The sequence below is a fragment of the Bactrocera tryoni genome, chromosome 3 (assembly GCF_016617805.1).
Source record: "Bactrocera tryoni isolate S06 chromosome 3, CSIRO_BtryS06_freeze2, whole genome shotgun sequence".
Taxonomy (NCBI): Eukaryota; Metazoa; Arthropoda; class Insecta; order Diptera; family Tephritidae; genus Bactrocera; species Bactrocera tryoni.
Window position 1 is genome coordinate 5,362,553 of NC_052501.1, and position 18,113 is coordinate 5,380,665.

The window sequence follows — 18,113 nt, forward strand, 5'->3', positions numbered from 1 at the left end:
GAACTATTGGTGCGCGTGTGCGCAGTGTATGTATGTGTGTGTGTGTGTATCTGTGCTATGTATAAAAAAATCATATTTATTGAGCGAGCAAATAGATTATTGTCAGCTTAGTGTTGTTGTTTATATTTAATTTGCGTTTTTCTGCGCTTGCTGTTATTACTGTTGTTGTTGTAGCCGATAATTACAAATTATTAATTAAACAACACTATGTAGACTGTTGTTGTTGCTGTGTAGTTGCGGTTTTAATTTCAACAATTTACTATTTGTTGGTCATTAGGTGTTTATTTGTGGTGTTACTGTTGTTATGCTTGTTGTTGTTATTGTTGTTTTGGTTGTAGTGATGCTTTGATTGCAATGATTAATTGCTTGAGATTTGCATTTTTCACTTTTGTGTTGTGGTTGTAGTTGTTATTGTACTGGCTATTATACCACAAAGTGTTGGGTGGGTGTGTTTGTGCATTAATTTCATATTGCAGCTATTTATTTGTTGTTTTTATGTTTAAGTTAACATTGAATGACGTTTATGAATGATTATTAATAATTAATTATTATTTTGTAGTTATTTTTTTTTATTATTTGCTAGTTGCTTAGCACAGCCAAGTTAACCATTAAAAAGAGAATCGAGAAATGCAATTTTCAGTAACGTTCAAGCATGAAGCTGGTAGTATGAATTTGATTGATTAATTAGAACTTCGAACCATATTCTTGTAATTTATTTGTTTGAAGGGAAATTAAAATATTCTCATATTTTCGAAACAACAAATATTTTCTATATTTTCGAAAACAAAAAAATATTTTCTTAAAAAAAAATTGATTTGAGTTTTTTGAATTTGTTGTTTAAAAATACTCTAAAATGAATACCCAACATTTTTTGAAAATTTTCCAGATATAAAAAAAATGTCTTACAGATTTAAATAAAAAAATTAGAATTGTTTTGAAAGAACGTATCTCAAAATTTCGATTTAAATATACACTGTCTTAAAACAGTTCTCTTTCCTCATCAATGAAACAAACAAAAATCATAATTGTGTTTCTTTAACTTCTTGACCACCCTGTTGCTATTGCTTTATACATATATAGTACTATATATGTATATTACCCGGTTAGCAGTATTTTGTTTTTTTTTTAATAAATTTAGTTTAAAATGAGTTTTTGTGTTGCAACTAAAATAAATTAATAATGAAACAATGCTAATACCAAATGTCTAGTACTATAATAGTAGTAGGTAACTTTTGGTTGGGAAGTGGTGAGGAGTGAGGTTGTACGTAAACAAAGATACCCAAGTAGACTTACCGCATTCAAGAGGCCAATAGTGGTGGGCGGCACCACATGCAGCGGCGTGTAGATTTCCTCGTTCTCCTGTCGCACGAACAGCATAACGCGTTCGCTGGTGGGCGGTGTCATGCGTCCGCGCTTCATTGGTGGCACAAAATCGCCCATGGCACTGGGTACTAGACCTTGATCCAGCAGGTGGTCCTTCTTGTCGCTGTAAGAGGAAGGCAAAAGCGAATGTGAATATATGCAAATATATATTAATTAAAGCAATAGATATTTTTATAGGGTGTTTTTTCCGTCTACAACTTTTGAGCTTACTAATAGTTAAGTTGTTATATGCTTTACCAAAATTTAAAGTGCAGAAAAAACACACTGAAAACCTTTATGACTTAGTATGCATCTAAAAGTATTAAGCTACAGATGATTTCAAGTGTTAAGAACATGAAGTTCATAAGGAAAACTTGTCTTTGTATGGAAAATTCAGCATTTAGCTATTTTCTCCTATTTGTGGGCACTTCACATTGCACCCATCGCTCACGCGCTCGCTCAAATTCGCGCACATAAAAGCGCAACGATTTTTACATATACTCACGTCTGCACGTCGGGCGGAAAATGATTGTGGAATTTGAGTGTTGGCGCCGCCACTTTTTGGCCATGCAACAAGAATGGTGATGTGCCTTTGAGATCTGGTGCGCCGGTCAGTGAATCAGTCTCATGGCCATAAAAGCTCTGCAAAGGAAAGTAGAATAATAATTGATTAGATGACAAATTATTTTAATAAAAAAATATAGCGGTAAATAATATAATATTACTTATAATAAAAATAATAACTAATAAAAAATAAAAAAATAAAAATATATGTATATGTACCAGTAAAAAATATATTTTATTATAAATATTGTGTTTTTATATTCTAAGCAGCAAACATTAAGAAAAAGTGAGTTAGTATAAATTCAAAGTGCAATTTGAATTGCGCCGAAAACTATGCTGCACATATTAACTTTGTTATTTTGCTACTAAAAGTATGCTATACATTTTTTACTTAACTCTTCTTTCCACATGTTTGGTTTGGCTTAATACTGTATTTTGAATTGCGCCGAAAACTATGCTGCATATTTTAACTTTATTATTTCTCGCCTAAAATCATGCTATAAATTTTTTACTTTACTTTTCTGCCAATATTTGTGATTTGGATTAAAACTGTAATTTGAATTGCGCCGAAAACTATGCTGCATATTAGTTTGCTCGCAGAAGTATGCTAAATGTTTTTAGCTTTACTTTTAAGCTCAAATTGGTGGTTTGGCTTAATACTATTAATAATAATTATAACTACAATTATTGTATATAAATTTATAATAATAGATTTCCCGTTACTCACCTTTTCCATATCATCGGCGGGCGAGAATAGTACCGGTGGCTTTTGCAAATCCTGCATTGTATAGAACTCCGAACGTTCGGTGACCGGATGATACAGCTCATCGAGCTTCTTGCGTCCTGTGGCGGTCATTTTACGCTTAGCAGCGCGTCGCTCCTCATCACGTGTTTTGCGCTCAGCACCCTGTAAGCGAGAAAGAAAAGAATTTCAATTAAGTAAATCAAGAAAATCTTTTATAACCCAAGAAATTAAATAGTTGTGGCAAGTACAAATAAAAATATGTGTCATTTGGTATTTAAGAAGTCCATTGGGTATACACACAGCCACACATACACGCCAAATATGCGCGTATGTATACGCTACAAAGGCCAAACGAGGTCGGCGTTTTTATACCAATTAAGTGACAATGTGTCCCAGCACGCAATTAGAGCCAATACAGACTTTAACAAGACTTACTTACATAACAGACGCGAATAATGTGAAGCAAAGCATAATAAGAAGTTGAAAACAAGAGCGAAAATCAATAATAAACACTTTACAACGTGAAAAATTAAAAAAAAATAAAAAAAAAATGTGATTGTTTGACCTTCAAAGTGTCGGCGCGCAGTCACGTTCGTTGCTTAAGTCTTTTGTTTGCGTTGGGTTCGTTGGTTATTTGCTCGAATTCAGTTTATTTTTTATTTTTTCTTCAACTTTTTTTTTGTGCTGGTATTTCTTGTGCACACTCTCGTTAGCTTATGGCTAAAGAGTATTTTATGATTGCTTCTTGATTGCTCTTGTTGTTTGCGATTTGGTGCGACTTTATTGTAGTTGTTGTTGTTGCTAATATTACTGTCAGCTAGTCATGCATATGTGATTGAATTATTATCGAGCGCACATTTCATTAGTGACAGTGTGTGTGTGTTGCAGTTAATTGATTTTTTCCTCAAGCGGCTTGGCGGGGTCATAATAAAATATTGTGTGGTAAGTGTGTTAAAAAGCACAAAAAATTGGATTTTAAGTAGTTAGAAGTAATGAATATTATAACATCACTGAAATTTTCAAATACTATACAAGCCAAATATCTATATAGTGTAAACATATGCAGATGTAAGTATGTGTGTGAAATATGTGTATGAAAGACGAAATCAGTCAAATACAGCAGCGCTGTGGTCTAAGTTTTGGACAGCGGTGGTAACAGTCATTTGACAGCGCGCTGTTAAGGCGCTGATGTTGATTGCATGGGTGGGCTGCTGGTAGTAGAGCGGCGGCAACAACAAGCAGTGACACAGTGACAGCGCACATAGCAAAGATAGCAAATAAAAAAAGAAGTAAAAAACAACAACAACAACAATAAAAATGTTAGCTGACGTTTCTCCAGCCTTACTGTTGCGCTTCAGCATACGCACGCGCCTAAAAAGGTATCGCGTATATAAGTATACATATGTATTTATATGAACATATATGTAGGTATGTATATGTATGTACATATGCTGTGGCAAGAAAAATGACTGCGTTGACAATGTTTAGCTTGATTTATGCTTCGCTTTATGCGGCAAATAAATCCAAAGTCAAGCGCAATTCTACAGCGGCTAATTTCAGTAGTAGCAACAACAATAACAACAACAAAAACAAAAACAATCACAGCAACCTTGATGCTGTTCAATATGATCTATGGAGCCACTTAATTGTAGAGTGTTGACAGCAGAGTATCTAAAGCGCTCACCACACACACACACATGTGTATATACACATATGAGTTGCTATGCACAACTTGTCTAAGTCGCTACATGCAGCACAGAGGCTAGTGTTGACACAAATGCTAAATAAATGACCCGCTGATGAACTTTGTCAGCCAATGCAATGCATCAAACTAATGAAGCCATCAGCGTGTAGCGGCGCTCGCTAGTACAATTGATTAGTATATATATAATAAAAAGCTTATAAGAACCTGCCTGCTGGCGCTCGGACAGCTGAGAATAACTGCAAGCCGCGGCAGCGCAATAAATGCGCCACAAATTGTAGAAAATGTCTGCGTTTCAATAAAAAAAACTGTTTCTTAAAAAATGAAAAAAAAGAAACCGCAACGGCGAAATAGCAGAAATGAAGTTAAAAGCACTCATCACATGCTTTTACATGTATGTTGATGCACGCTGAAGGGTACAAACGATAATGGCTTGATTGGCTACTGCAACCAATTATGCAAATGCCTCGCTGGCGACATTTATTGTGGAATAATGTTGGTGAATGTGACCGAAGATTTGCACTTAGCTCAGAAGTTGTTGGAGGAGGTATATATTTGATAGTCTGTATATGTATATATGGTAGGGTCTGGAGTTTTTAAGTTGAGTAGGGTTATATTAAACGGAAATACTTTTCAAATTCCATTTTAGAGTAACAGAAACTTGCATCAGTTTGCTGATCAAGGAACATGAGCGAAAAAAATAATACCAAAAAACCTATAAAATCTTGATAATTTTAAAAAACAAGAAAATCGTCTACTTCGGCTGCACTGGAACCATAATACTCTTTATTGGTGCATTATAAGTTATAAAAAATATTTTCTGTGAGTCTTTGACATAAAGTGAGTTTTAAGACATAAAAAGTTATAAAAAATATTTTTCGTGAGTTTGATCGGTCAGTTTGTACGGCAGCTATATGCTATAGTATTCCGATCTATACAATTTTTTCGGAGCTTCTTATGGCGCTGCCTTGGACAATGATCTATGGTGAATTTCGTAATGATATCTTGTTAAATAAAAAAGTTTTCCGTAAAGAATATGATTTTTGATGGGTCAATTTGTATGGCTGCTATAGACTATAGTAGTACGATATCCAACAAATGAGCAGAAAAGATCGTGTGTACAGTTTCAGGTCGATAGCTCAAAAACTGAGCGACTAGTTCGTGTTTATACAAACATACTGACATGGCTAAATCGACTGATCTCCTCACGCTGATCAGTTTTTAATTCCCAGCTAAAATAAAAGTTCCTAAAAGCTGTCGAACAGGACGTAGTTACCACAAAAATTGTCAGAAATCCTTAAAAACCGATCTCTTTATTCGTTGAAGAGGCCTCCTTCTTCTTAGCTCTAGATTTTTAAACCCGAAATTCCCTCACTGCACTGTGCATTATTGAAAAATGCACTTTTGTTCGTTTTTGTTGTTGTTTTTGTTTTAGCATTAAACCATTTTGGAAATTTTAAAAATTGCTGCTGAGCTTATTGATCTGATCTTTCGAATATATAACTTTTTCTTTGATCTAAAAGAGGAATTAGAGGAAGAAGAGGATTAATAGCTCAACAAAAGACTAAATATCTTTTCCTCTAATTCCGTTTTTAAATAAAAAAATGATTTATTTCTTACGAGATCGGATCAATAACTCGGAACTTAATATAACTATTTTCCAATGTTCTGAAGAAAAACTAAGTAAACGTATAATCCAAAAATTAAAAAAAAAATATTAAAAAACATAAAAATAATATTGAACACACAAAATCAGCCGATAAAACAACAAAAGCACCGAAACATTTCGCTACCACCAAGAAAACCCACGCGAAACACAGTAAGGCATTTAATCACTTTTGTTAAGCAATGTCCCCACTCAGTGATTGGAAATACGCAGGCGTGCTGACGAATGGCCAGTCAGAGGCACAGCCATACCGCGGCGAACAATGAACCAGCCAAATGGAGACAGAAAGCAGAGCAATAAGTTCAGCATGTATGCAGTTAATGTTGCTGCGCTGATGCCGCGTCCGATGTTGAAGATGAGGCCGAAGCAAGGCGAAGCAGCGCGCGGCGGCAGCGATAGTGGCATCGATCGTTAGAGTGCAGCGCGACCGCAATTATGTGGACGGCAAAGTGTACCAGATACCAGAAAAAAGTGAATAAGACTAACAAAAACAAAAAAAAACCAAAAAAAAAACAAGAAATCTTAAAAATGAGAACAAAATAAAGAAATTCAACTAAATAGAGCGACAGTGTGTACAGCTGAAGATGCTTGCATGAGGCAAACGCAGTGGTAATATTGAAAAGACAGCAACTAAAGTGGACATGTAACAGTCTAATCACTGTGTACGAATGTTGCATGCCGCATGCCGTACGCCGTTTGTTGCATGCCTCACTTAGTCGCTGACTTAATTTGCCAAGCGCGCTGTCCACTTGACTATGTGTGTGTGAGTGTGTTCCCTGCGACGCATACAAGCATGTGCCGCTTGTTGCATGGAGCCTCTTCATCACCAAATGCCATTTGCTTAAGAATTCGCGTAGCATTGTGATAAGGCACACACACACACATACACTTACAGCGCTGAAATGAGTTAGTTCAACCGACATTGCGGATGCGACTTGCCAACTTTGATCGCTCCTCAGCCTCAGCGGCAGCCCAGCTACTCCGCCGCGGCCGCGTTGTGCCGCAGCTGTCAATGGTCGTTTGGCGCGATTGGATGCAGATAGGCGCTTTATAGTTATAAGATCGTATAATTTATAGATGTGGACGTCGTTTGTGGAGTAAAAACAGCGATAGGCGCATTTCTAGCTGCACATCTATGCACATACATATCTGTATGTAAGTGTGTATATGCAAAGTAACTGGCATATATTACAATTGCCAATTTGTGCCCGAGCTGATAAGTATACGCGCGTGTGTGTGTGTGTTTACAAATGAGCTGTTGCCAAGATTATGGTTCTGCTGATGCTGGTGCTGGCCGGCTCCGCGTTCGAGTGCGTTCGCGCGTAATTAAGAAATAAAATGCCGGAAATTCGCTGATTGTTAGACACGTCCACATATCCGGGCGCACATCCTTGCCACTGCTGCTGCCTGCTACGATGGCGTAGTGCGCGTTGCGCGCTAAAAATAGTCGCATGTGAAATAGCGGCAAATCGTTGATTAGCGAGCGTGGAGTTTCGATGCAAATTAAGTGCAGAACCAAGTTGAGTGGAGCGTTATGCAATGAGAAATTAATTTATGATTTATGCAGAGGTGGGCTAAAGTGGAAACGGTGAAATGGCGAGGCGAATAAGGGAATAGTTAATTGAATATATATGAATAATAATAAAATATTAATGGGTAAGTGTGAATGGAGAAAAATGGAAAAAATTAATTGTGGAATTTAAGATTATTGAATATTAAACTTTTAATTTAAATTAATTAAGATTTAAAGGCAACTCAGATGTGAGCTAATATAAGACAAAAAACAGGAAAAACGTCACTGCAGTTGCAGACAAGCTTTAATGCCCTGCACATGTATATTTTTTCGAGACTTGAAGATTAAGTAAAGAACTTGTCTTGATTTTGATCGCCCAGTGTGTGGGGCAGTTATATGCCATAGTGATCCGATCTGCACAATTTTTTAAGCAATTGTGGCTTTGGCCTGGACAGTAATATGTGTCAAATTTCGTGAAGATATCTAGTCAAAAAAACAAGATTTTCTTACAAAGACGTAATTTTGAACGATCAACTTGTATGGCAGCTATATGCTAAAGTGGTCCGATTTGAACCATTTATTCGGACATTATATTGTTGCCTTGGATAATAATCTGAGAAAAATGTGGTGAGGATAGCTTGTGAATTAAAAAAGTTTTTCATACAAAGACTTGATTTTGACCGATCAGTTTGTATGACAGCTATATGCTAATGTGATTCGATCTGAACAATTTTTTTGCGAATTGTAGTTTTTTCATAGAAGGTAATATGTGCCAAATTTCGTGCAGATATCTTGTCAAATAAAAAAGTTTTTCATACAAAGACTTGATTATATGCTATAGTTGTCAGATATTGGTGATTCCGACACATGAGCAGCCTTTAGAAGAGAAAATAATATGTGCAAAATTTCAGAATAATATCAAAGAAACTGAGTGGCTAGGTCGCGTATATATAGACGGCAAATTTAATTTATTCTGTTCAGGGTATAAAAAAAATATGTTTTTCTTCAAAGTTATTAACTTATTTAATTTTATTTTGAAGCATTTTTTATTGTATTTTTTCTATGTGAACATGTGTGTTTAAGAAAAATGTTGTTGTAACGGTAAAACTTATTTGTCTAATTACTTTAAAGAATGCTGCCGAATTGAGGATCTCTGCTCGAAAAAAAATTTGAATCCATTCATACATATAAATATACTGGGAGTTCAAAGCAAAGAGTTCACCAACACCACACGCCACCTACCACAAAACGACAAAGAGGGAAACAAGAATAGTTGTTTGTTATCGTTCAACACCTTAACTGGTTCAGCCTCTTAGGCAAAAGACCCAAGTGCGCTATACACCGATATTAAGTGGGAAATTTGTTGAGTGAATTTACGCGCCAACGACAAACAAGCGCATGTGATGGATAAAGCAACAACAAGCGCTGGCGATAACAACTACAATATTTCCATCATGCAGCAGCAACAACAACAAAGGCAATGCAAATGCAACAATTGCTAATAGCTTAAAGTGACAGCTTTGGGCCGTTTTCATAAAACAGTTAAGTGTATTGACCATCAAGCGATGGACATGGACGAAATCGACACGAAAGCCGAGGCGAAATAAAGTGATTGCCACTTAATGGTGTGTGTGTTGCGTGCGCATACATACACAAACATACGAATTATGTGTTGCTCATGGCCAGCCGGCAGCTGATATGTAATATTGAATGCGAGTTGGGAGAATTTTTGATTGAGTGCAACAACAACACAGTGCGCAGAGACCGTGTTTTGCGATGGTTGATGGCAGGATGGTGGAAATTGAGTTGCATATCAGGCGATTGAAATGGCGCAAATAAGAAATAAGCAAAAAGAAACGGAAACACAACAATAAACACAATTACAACAACGTGGCGCGCTTTTAGTTTTGCTGCTCGAACTGACAGCTAATGGCTATTTACTGAAAGAAGAAGAAATGTGGAAAAAATAGCGAAAAGTGCTGCGGCAGCGACACTCATAGCCAACAACAATGCCAGCAACAACAACTGGCTAATAAATATGCAACATTATTGATGCTGTTGCCATTCAATTGATGGTGGCGGCATTTAAATATTTAATTGCGCTGGCAGAAAGAGGCGAGAGGCGTCGCCGACTGCAATGCCCGTAACTTGCTTATACTTGTAGCTGTGTGCGTGTGTGTGTTTGGTGACTGCAGCCAGACATAGTATGTGTTGCTGCGGTGGCATTAATGGAAATTTCATTTTAATCTTTCTCCACATTTTTTATATACTGCTCAACAATTTATTTATTTAGCTGTCTTTTTGTTGTTATTCGTATTTTTTTTTTTTGATATTGCCATTTTTGTAGCATCCATGATTCTAGCGAAAGCTGTTTTCAAGCTTTTACAACAACACTGTGCATTTAATGCGCTTTTATAAGCCAGCGGAAAAATATATATGCAATATACCTATAAATATATGATAGATATATGTTTGTGGTACTTATATATGTGCACAGTTGAATGCACGTGTCACAGGCGCCTGTGGCGCAGTCCTCAGCTAAGCGACTGTTTGTTTACACGCTTGAATGCCTTTATTTGTAAAAGCGTTCGTTCGCTTGCTTACATGCATATATGCATATGGACAGACATTTTTCACTGCATATATTTGCGCATTAGTGTGGGCATTTGCCTGCCGTAATTAGCAATCAATCACAATTTTTAATTTCCCAACTACGGTTTTTAAATTGTGCGTTTAATGGATTTTGCTGTCGTTGATAAAAATATGCACCTTTGTAACTGTGTGTATGCGTGTGTGTGCGCCTATTAGCTTATCTATTTGTTGCTGGTGTGTGTGGATGTGCGTGTTTGTGCGTTTATTAAGAAAATCAGCTAGATTTTAAGCAATTGCGCACTCTGCTTTGCCTCGTTGCACAAACAAGTTTGTCGCTTAAGTCTTACGTTTGCGTCTGCTGCGTATTGAAGACTTCGCTGTCCAATTTGCTATCGGACATTTATTGCCGACGACCATATTTTGCCATTTTTTAATGCTTAATTAAGCGCCACGCCTGCAGTGGCACGCAGTATTGCGCAATGAAATGAGGAGTTAAGTTCTTTAAGCTTGAAAATATGCGCATCTCTATGGGTTTGTTGTTGTAGTTGGGGTCCTGAAATTTGTAAGGCTTGCAGAATTTAATAGAAAACGATAGAAAACGAAAGAAAACGAGAAAGAAACATCAACTCAACTGTATCTAAGCTTTAATATTCTTTAAAACTAAAAATAATTTGATTTTGAGCAATAAGTTTGTATGGCAGCTATATGCTATAGTAGTCTGATCTTAACGATTTGTTCGGAGTTTATACAGTGCCCTTCAAAAATAATCTGTACTGAATTCCGTGAAGCTATCTTGTCAGATAAAAAAGTTCTCTATACAAGCGGTTGATTTTAATCGTTCTGTTTGTATGACGGCTATATGCTATAGTATTCCGATCTGAATAAATTTTGAGGAGCTTGTAGCCTTGCCTCAGGCAATAATCTATGTAAAATTTCGTGAAGATATATTGTCAAATAAAAAAGTTTTCAATATAAGGTTTAGATTTTTTATCGATTAATTGGTATGATGGCCATATGCTATAGTAATCCGATCTGAACAATTTGTTTGGAGATTGTAACGTTGCTTGCTTGTAATGATTTGTGCCCAATTTCGTTAAGATAGCTTGTAAAATAAAAAGTTTTTCCATGCAAAAGCTTGACTTTGATCGTTGAATTTGTATGGCAACTATATGTTATAGTGGTCTGATATCGGCGTTTCCGACGTGGGAAGAAGAGAAGAGAAGAAAAAAGATGTATGCAAAATATCAGATCGATATCTCAAAATTTAAGTGACTAGTTCGGGTATATACTCTTACATAAAGGCGGACATGGTTAAATCGACCCAGCTCGTGACGTAGTTTTTTTTATAGATATGTGTATTATCATGGGTCTATAAAGTGTCTTTCTGGATGTTACAAGCTTTGTGATTAACTTAATATACTTTGTTCAGTGCGATTTAAGTGTGAAATTAGCTGTGTTGCAAGTATATCTTTGAAAGCAACGACTTCTAAGTGGAGAAAATGTTTTTCCAACCTTTGATTATTAACTTTTCACTTAAAAAGAAGTGGCTCGGAAGTAAATGTTTGAGCCAAAGAAGTGTTAGTCATTCTGGAAGACTCTACTAGGTGCTTACTCAAAAATAGGAGATTCGGAACCTATGGAATCTAAAATATTTCAGGAGGTCCTCTAAGAAATTTCTGTAACACCAAATCACAATAATTGCGGTATCAACTCTCTTATTGTCCACTTGCTGCAGCTGCATGTTGATCACTGCATTTTTGTAAAGCAAATAGTACAGCCTTGTAGCTGCGAGCCAATTACATCCGAACAATTAACGTGTAAGCGTGCGACAATAAAAGTTACGCCCCAGCGCGCAGCGAAAGCATGAAAGAGGTTTGTCACAACGCGCATGGCGCTACACACAGCCGCGACCATATGCAACAATTAAGAATGCAAATGCGCATATGTAAGTGGCAAGTGTACAGCTTGCAACAAGTTTGTTGCACATACATAAATGTAGCATGTTGTAACAATTGGCGCTGGCTTAGCCGGTGGTAGCGCTGGTGGATGCCGTTTTGGTGAGTGTGCGTTGCATCCTTGTTGCCTGTTGCTGCCACATGCATGTAATTATCAGCTGCGGCATATCAGCCTCACGGCTTACAAGGCGCAACACAAATTGCATGGCAGCAGCAGGAGTGCTGCCGCCAAAAACACAAGTTGTGCTAAAAAAAATGTAAAAAAAATAAAAATAAAACTAAAAAAAAAATTAAAAAATGGGAAAAAACCGACGCTCGCACTAAGTGCAACACAATACGAGGAAGCAGAAAACGACAAGCGCGTATGCAAAAGAATGCCAGCAAATACCGCTAGTTGCTGGCCGCAGCACGGAGGCGTCGGGAGCGCGTCTGCTCGGCGCAATAAATCAGAATTTCGTAAAATTTATTGCCGCCACATGGTAGGCGCTGCTGCTGCTGCCGATTTTTGTTGCTGTTGTTGCAGCGATTTTCACATTCTTATTATTAAAATTTTTCCCGGTTGCATTGTTGTTGTTGTGTTGCATATATTAATTCGCCACTGCGTATATGGAATTTCTCTTGAACCTCGTTGGCGCGAAAGTTAAAAAAGATCCTTTTGTATAAGTGACAGCAAAGAAAACAAAAACAAGAAAAGGAGAAGAATACTTGTTGCATTTTGTTGCCAGTCTTAAACTCTATGTTTGTTGTAATTATTTTGAATTTTCTTGCCGCTTTCCGTATATATGCAAGTGATTGCAGTTTTCGTAGTTATTGCTATTTGATGTGCCACATTTGATATAAATTGTTGGCTTTTAAGATATACACATACATATGCATCTATACAGTTCACTTAAATAATAGACTCTTGTGCTGGCTGCTGTCTTTGCCGCTAGCGCTTGCCAGCCATATTTGTACAGTGAATTAATCATAATTTTTTATCAATTCAATGTTGCCTCAACAATTTCTTTCAGATTTCTTATTAAATGCTTTCCTAATATTTTTCATTTAGACAAACATAAAGTCAGTTCATTCTATACAGTGAAAAAATTCGGTTTGTAAAAGGTATGTGACTTCGCTAAAACATTCCTAAATGTAGACTTTGATTTTTTTGAGTTGCTGTATTTTTTGTTTGCGTACAGTAAACGTTGCCTAGATTTAGGGTTTCAGTTATAAATAACAACTAAATAGTTTACTTATTACGTCAGTTTATTAACATAATGATTTCTGGCGTTTGGATGTCTAATATAAAAGGGTAATTCTTCTTTGTCTCTAAAAAGTCCAAATGATATTGAAATTTCAAAAATAATGTCAGCATATATTTCAGATCTGTGCGCGTCTAATCATTATGTATCCCATCTCATACAGTGAATAAATTCGGTTTGTAAAAGGTGTGTGACTTCGATAAAATATGCCTAATTGTAGACTATGGTTTTTAGTCTACTGTGTTTTTAGTTTGTGTACAGAAAACGTTGCCTACATTTAAGGTTCCAGTTCTAAATAACAATGAAATAGTTTATTTGTTCATTAGGACAGTTTATTAAAGATGATTCATTATTCCTGGAGTTTGGATTTCTAATTAAAGATGGATAAAAATCCCAAATGATAATGAAATTTCCAAAAAACAATGGAGGTATATATTTTAAAACTGTGCACATCTAATGATCATGCGTCCCACTGTGCAACTCATTATCACCATATTTTGATTCTTAATAGTCTTGCATATACTCTTACGAGTTAAGCGCTTTCGTTGCCTCCAGCTGGTGGTTAGCGTACAACTAACTATATACATACAACTTAACAAGGGTATAATGCCAAGCATGAACATATGTATAGACTCTTATGCTTATGTCCATCAATTCGTCCGCGCAGAGGCGCGTTCATACATTCTGATCCGTCTGTCCGGTTGCCATTCATTCAATTGCCGGCAACATGTCAATTTCGCATTAGAGTTATCGCCGCGCTGTGAGTGGAATCAGCAGCAACAACAATAACAGCACATATACATACATACAAAGGCAGTGATTTTGCGGCGCGCCGTTTTGCTGCGCATAGCCGTAGAGCGAACGCGGCAGCGGGTGTCTTTGCCAACAGCAAACGCTGCACCGCGTTCAGATGCGCAACACAAGCAAGAGACGAGTTGCTGCCGCGCCGAGCATCCTTGTATGGCAATTGGTGGCAAAAATGCTGGCGCGCATAGCAAAATGAGAAGCAAGTTAATAGGCATGTTGCATGTAGCAAATAATGTGGCAAACAAAAAGGCAACAAACTCAAGTGGCAATCAAATTGCCGCAGCTGCAACACAAAATCATTTGTATATGCAAACACACATGCAAATGAATATGCATGCGGCTTACGGCCGTGTTGCATGCAGATTTCGATTTGATTTTGATGCGCATCATTGGCGGTGGACTTAGCAACGGCGTTGTGGCGTGTAACTGTACAGCCAATATACAACGGGATGTGGCGGTCAACTGCACGTACACGCAAGTGCATATATGACTATAAGCGAGGATTAACGGTGATTATACTTTGCGGATGCTGCAGCAAGCGGCGATGGCGGCGGCGCCGGTGAAGGCGTTGGTGCATTTCGGCGCAGATTAGATGGCGGCGCTAATGATATTAGCTGCGAACGAAATCGCTAATGAAGCGGTAAATATATTCGATAAGCGTCAAGCGTTGCACGGGTTCAGTGAGGCTGCGCGCGCATTCGTTGCGCCAAATTTTTCGCTAAATTCAAAGTAAAATCAGCCATGCGCGTGCACTCCCTCAAAGTGGACTTGCGTTTCATAAGCAAATTTGGTGCGCTTGCCCAGACAACGAAAGTTCAAGCATGCTGATGCGGCAGCAGCCACATCCGCTTGTGTAGCGCGTTGAACGCAAGTGATGTATTGCGCGTCGTTTTGTGTTGTGGTGCGCGCAAGCCGTGCGGCATAAATTCTCCTAAATAACGCGCATGCCGTTATAACTTTGAATATTTGTTATTTTTGCTTGTATTTTGCGTGCTGTACTTGTTGTTGTTGCTCTTGTTACCGATACTGATATGCGCGCTGCGATATTGATTGTGAAATTAGCCGCAATGCGCCGAGGTGAGACGCGCTAGCCGCTCTCATGGCCGCGGCAACATTCGGTGTCTATTTCAACGCGCGCGCGTAGTCTACTCACGTATGTAAGTTGATGTTGCAGCGCAGCGTTTGCTTTTCTCAATGCTATGTATTTGCTGTTCGTAGGCAGCGCTTGTGTGTAAAGTGGCAGAAGTGCCGAAATTTATTGCTGTCACAAGTGGTATGGATGTCGGGCAGTGCGCCGCATAGATCACTTGAAGCACACATACAAGCGCACTTACTTAGGTAATATATGTAGCCATAATTTGTGCGCCAAACTGCTATATGTCCGGCTTAGCAACGCGTACACTTAAGATGCATGCGCGCGGTTTGCTTTATGCGCTTTTCTGAGACTGCCAAATAGAGCAGCACGCATTTTTCGAAGCCTTCAACACTATTGGTATTGAAGATGATAGATGCATATGTGGAAATCATATCAGATTATCAAAATTGTTTAAGAAAAATCAAGTCGATTTATACTTTTATTACTTATTATTGATATTACTTCTGTTTTTAGGAATGACCCAAAAAAGATGGTAAGAAAAATTAGGAAAAAACTTATTTGTGTCAATATCAGTATTGGAGCTATACATATAGTGCCACATGAGCATCTAAAGTCAGCATAACTTGAGCGCTATATCTGTCAAAAACAACAACAATAACAATAATTAAGTCGGCTGTTGATGGACTGCTAAACAACGCTAAAAAATGAGAAGGTACCGCCTTCGGTTGCACTTTATTACTGTTGTAAATATGTGTGTGTAATGTAAATATATTTGTACATGCTGTTTCGCGAACATAAAACCTGCGCACGAAGTTGCAAATTTAGTTGCGAGCCCAATTCGCTGCCGAAAATTAAAGCCCTTCGCACGACCTCTGCGACTTGCGATCGATAGGGCGCGATTGGTATGTCCAAAGCGGGCAATTATTGTGTATTATTTCTGTACATACAGTTATATGCATGCATGCACACCTATATATACATACATACATATATTGTATATGTATTTATATGATCAAGCATATATGTATGTTTGTATGTGTCCATATAATTGATAGCGCGATAAGCGTGCAATTACAGGGCGTAACCGCGGCGAACAGCAATGTAATCAGTAGAACAGTAACAAAAACAACAACACCAACAAAAACTGCAACACTTAAGGATACCATATACGGTCATACATATTTTCGCAGTAATGACATGCTGCAAGTAGTAATAAAAGCAGTTGCAGTGGCGAACTTAATGCAACAGAAAATATAAAAAAAAATTAAAATAAGTAATAAGAAACGTTAGCTTTGCGGCGAAGCCATAATACCCTACACATGTACGGTTTTTATGGCATTTAAGCGTATAAAAAAATATTTGTCTTGATTTTGATCGGCCAATGAATGATTTCTTAGGATATTTTAGAGCTATATGGACCAAAGATATATTGGGTAGTCGAAAAAGTATTTTCGTATTTCTGATCAAATTTCAACTTATTTTTTTTATATTTATACTAATAAATGAATAAATAAACAAGTATGTACCATTACGAAAAAATGTTGAATTCGCGTAGATATCTTGTCATACAAAAAAAGTTTTCTCACAAGACCTCGATTTTGATTGGTCAGTTTATATGTATGGCAGCTATATGCTATAAAAGTCCGATCTGAACAATTTTCTTCGGAAATTTTACCGTTGTTTCGGTTCATAATACAAATTTCAGATCGATATCTCAAAAATTGATGAACATGTATACTTAGTATACCCCGTTGAGGGTATAAAAATAAATGTGCGGAATGGAAACTGAAACAAAAAACTTAAAAAACATACAAATTGGCATTCAAAAACTATATTATTTAATTTGCAGCAATCACTAAAGCGCTTATTAAAATTGCTAGCGACTGCCGAGATGTCGTCAAAAACCGAGAAAAAGTAGCGAAAACAAAAAAACATTGCATAAGTGCAACAAGCTGTAAGAATTGCAAAAATAAGAGCATAAAAATACGCGAGTTTGCGCTTTATAATTTTTTTTCATCGAAAAATTGAAAAAAAAATAAAAGCCAAGCATTTTGACAACCGAAAAGTGAAGGGCCAACCTAAAAGCACTTTGCTGCAAACAGGACACTTTTTTGAAGGGCAACAATGCAGAAACACGCCGCAAAACCAAAAACTCATGTAAAAACAAAGAAAAAAATTTAAAATGCAACAAAAAAGTGTATAACAAATATAAAAAAATTAAAAAAAAAAAAAAAAAAAAATAAAAAATTTAAAAAAATATAAACGAAATACGAAAACTGAAAATTAAAATCAAAATAAAAAGCTGCTGCCAAACATACAATGTGCAACATCAAAGTGTGTAGGCGCGGCAGTGTTGCAGGCAGCGTTGGCAACTTTTAAAAGGGGCAAAATTACTTGTACACACATGTATTTGTGTTGTTGTAGTTGTATAAAGCTGCATGCTGCATAAAAGCCGATAAGCAGTTTTAAGGTCACACTTGTCGCTGTTATTAAATTTCGGGTGTCCGTTGTTGACGCATATAGTTTTTGGTGCTGCAGTTTTGGGCACTTATGTTGCTGTACAATGTTTTTGTTATTGTACAATGATTTTGCTGTTTTAAAATTTTTTTTGTTTGTTTTTTGTTTTTGGCAGCTTTTTGCACTCGCTGACAATCAATGTCGAGCCGTTTACAACATTTTTCGGCGTCTTTGTTTGGGATTTTCGGGTACGTGGCGACAGTGTGCAGATTTTGGGATTCAGGATGCCCACGTATATGTAGAGCATATATATTTTGTAGCACATATTGGCCTAAACACATATTGCTGCGACAATTTGCTGGGAAATTTGCTTTCGCCGCGGCATTTGCATGGCACGTTTTTTGTGGCAAGTT

General features: G+C 37.1%; 1 protein-coding gene across 5 annotated transcripts in view; it reads right to left on the reverse strand.

Annotated features, from left to right (window-relative positions):
* Positions 1-18,113, reverse strand: part of LOC120770033 (protein grainyhead) — a 273,442-nt gene that overhangs the window by 6,930 nt on the left and 248,399 nt on the right. For all 5 annotated transcript variants that reach the window (XM_040097146.1, XM_040097144.1, XM_040097148.1 and 2 more), the window contains 3 exons: positions 2,654-2,833; positions 1,868-2,004; positions 1,294-1,486 (listed from right to left, as the gene is read on the reverse strand). In XM_040097146.1, the coding sequence (XP_039953080.1) occupies positions 1,294-1,486; positions 1,868-2,004; positions 2,654-2,833 (510 nt within the window). The remainder of the gene's footprint in view (positions 1-1,293; positions 1,487-1,867; positions 2,005-2,653; positions 2,834-18,113) is intronic.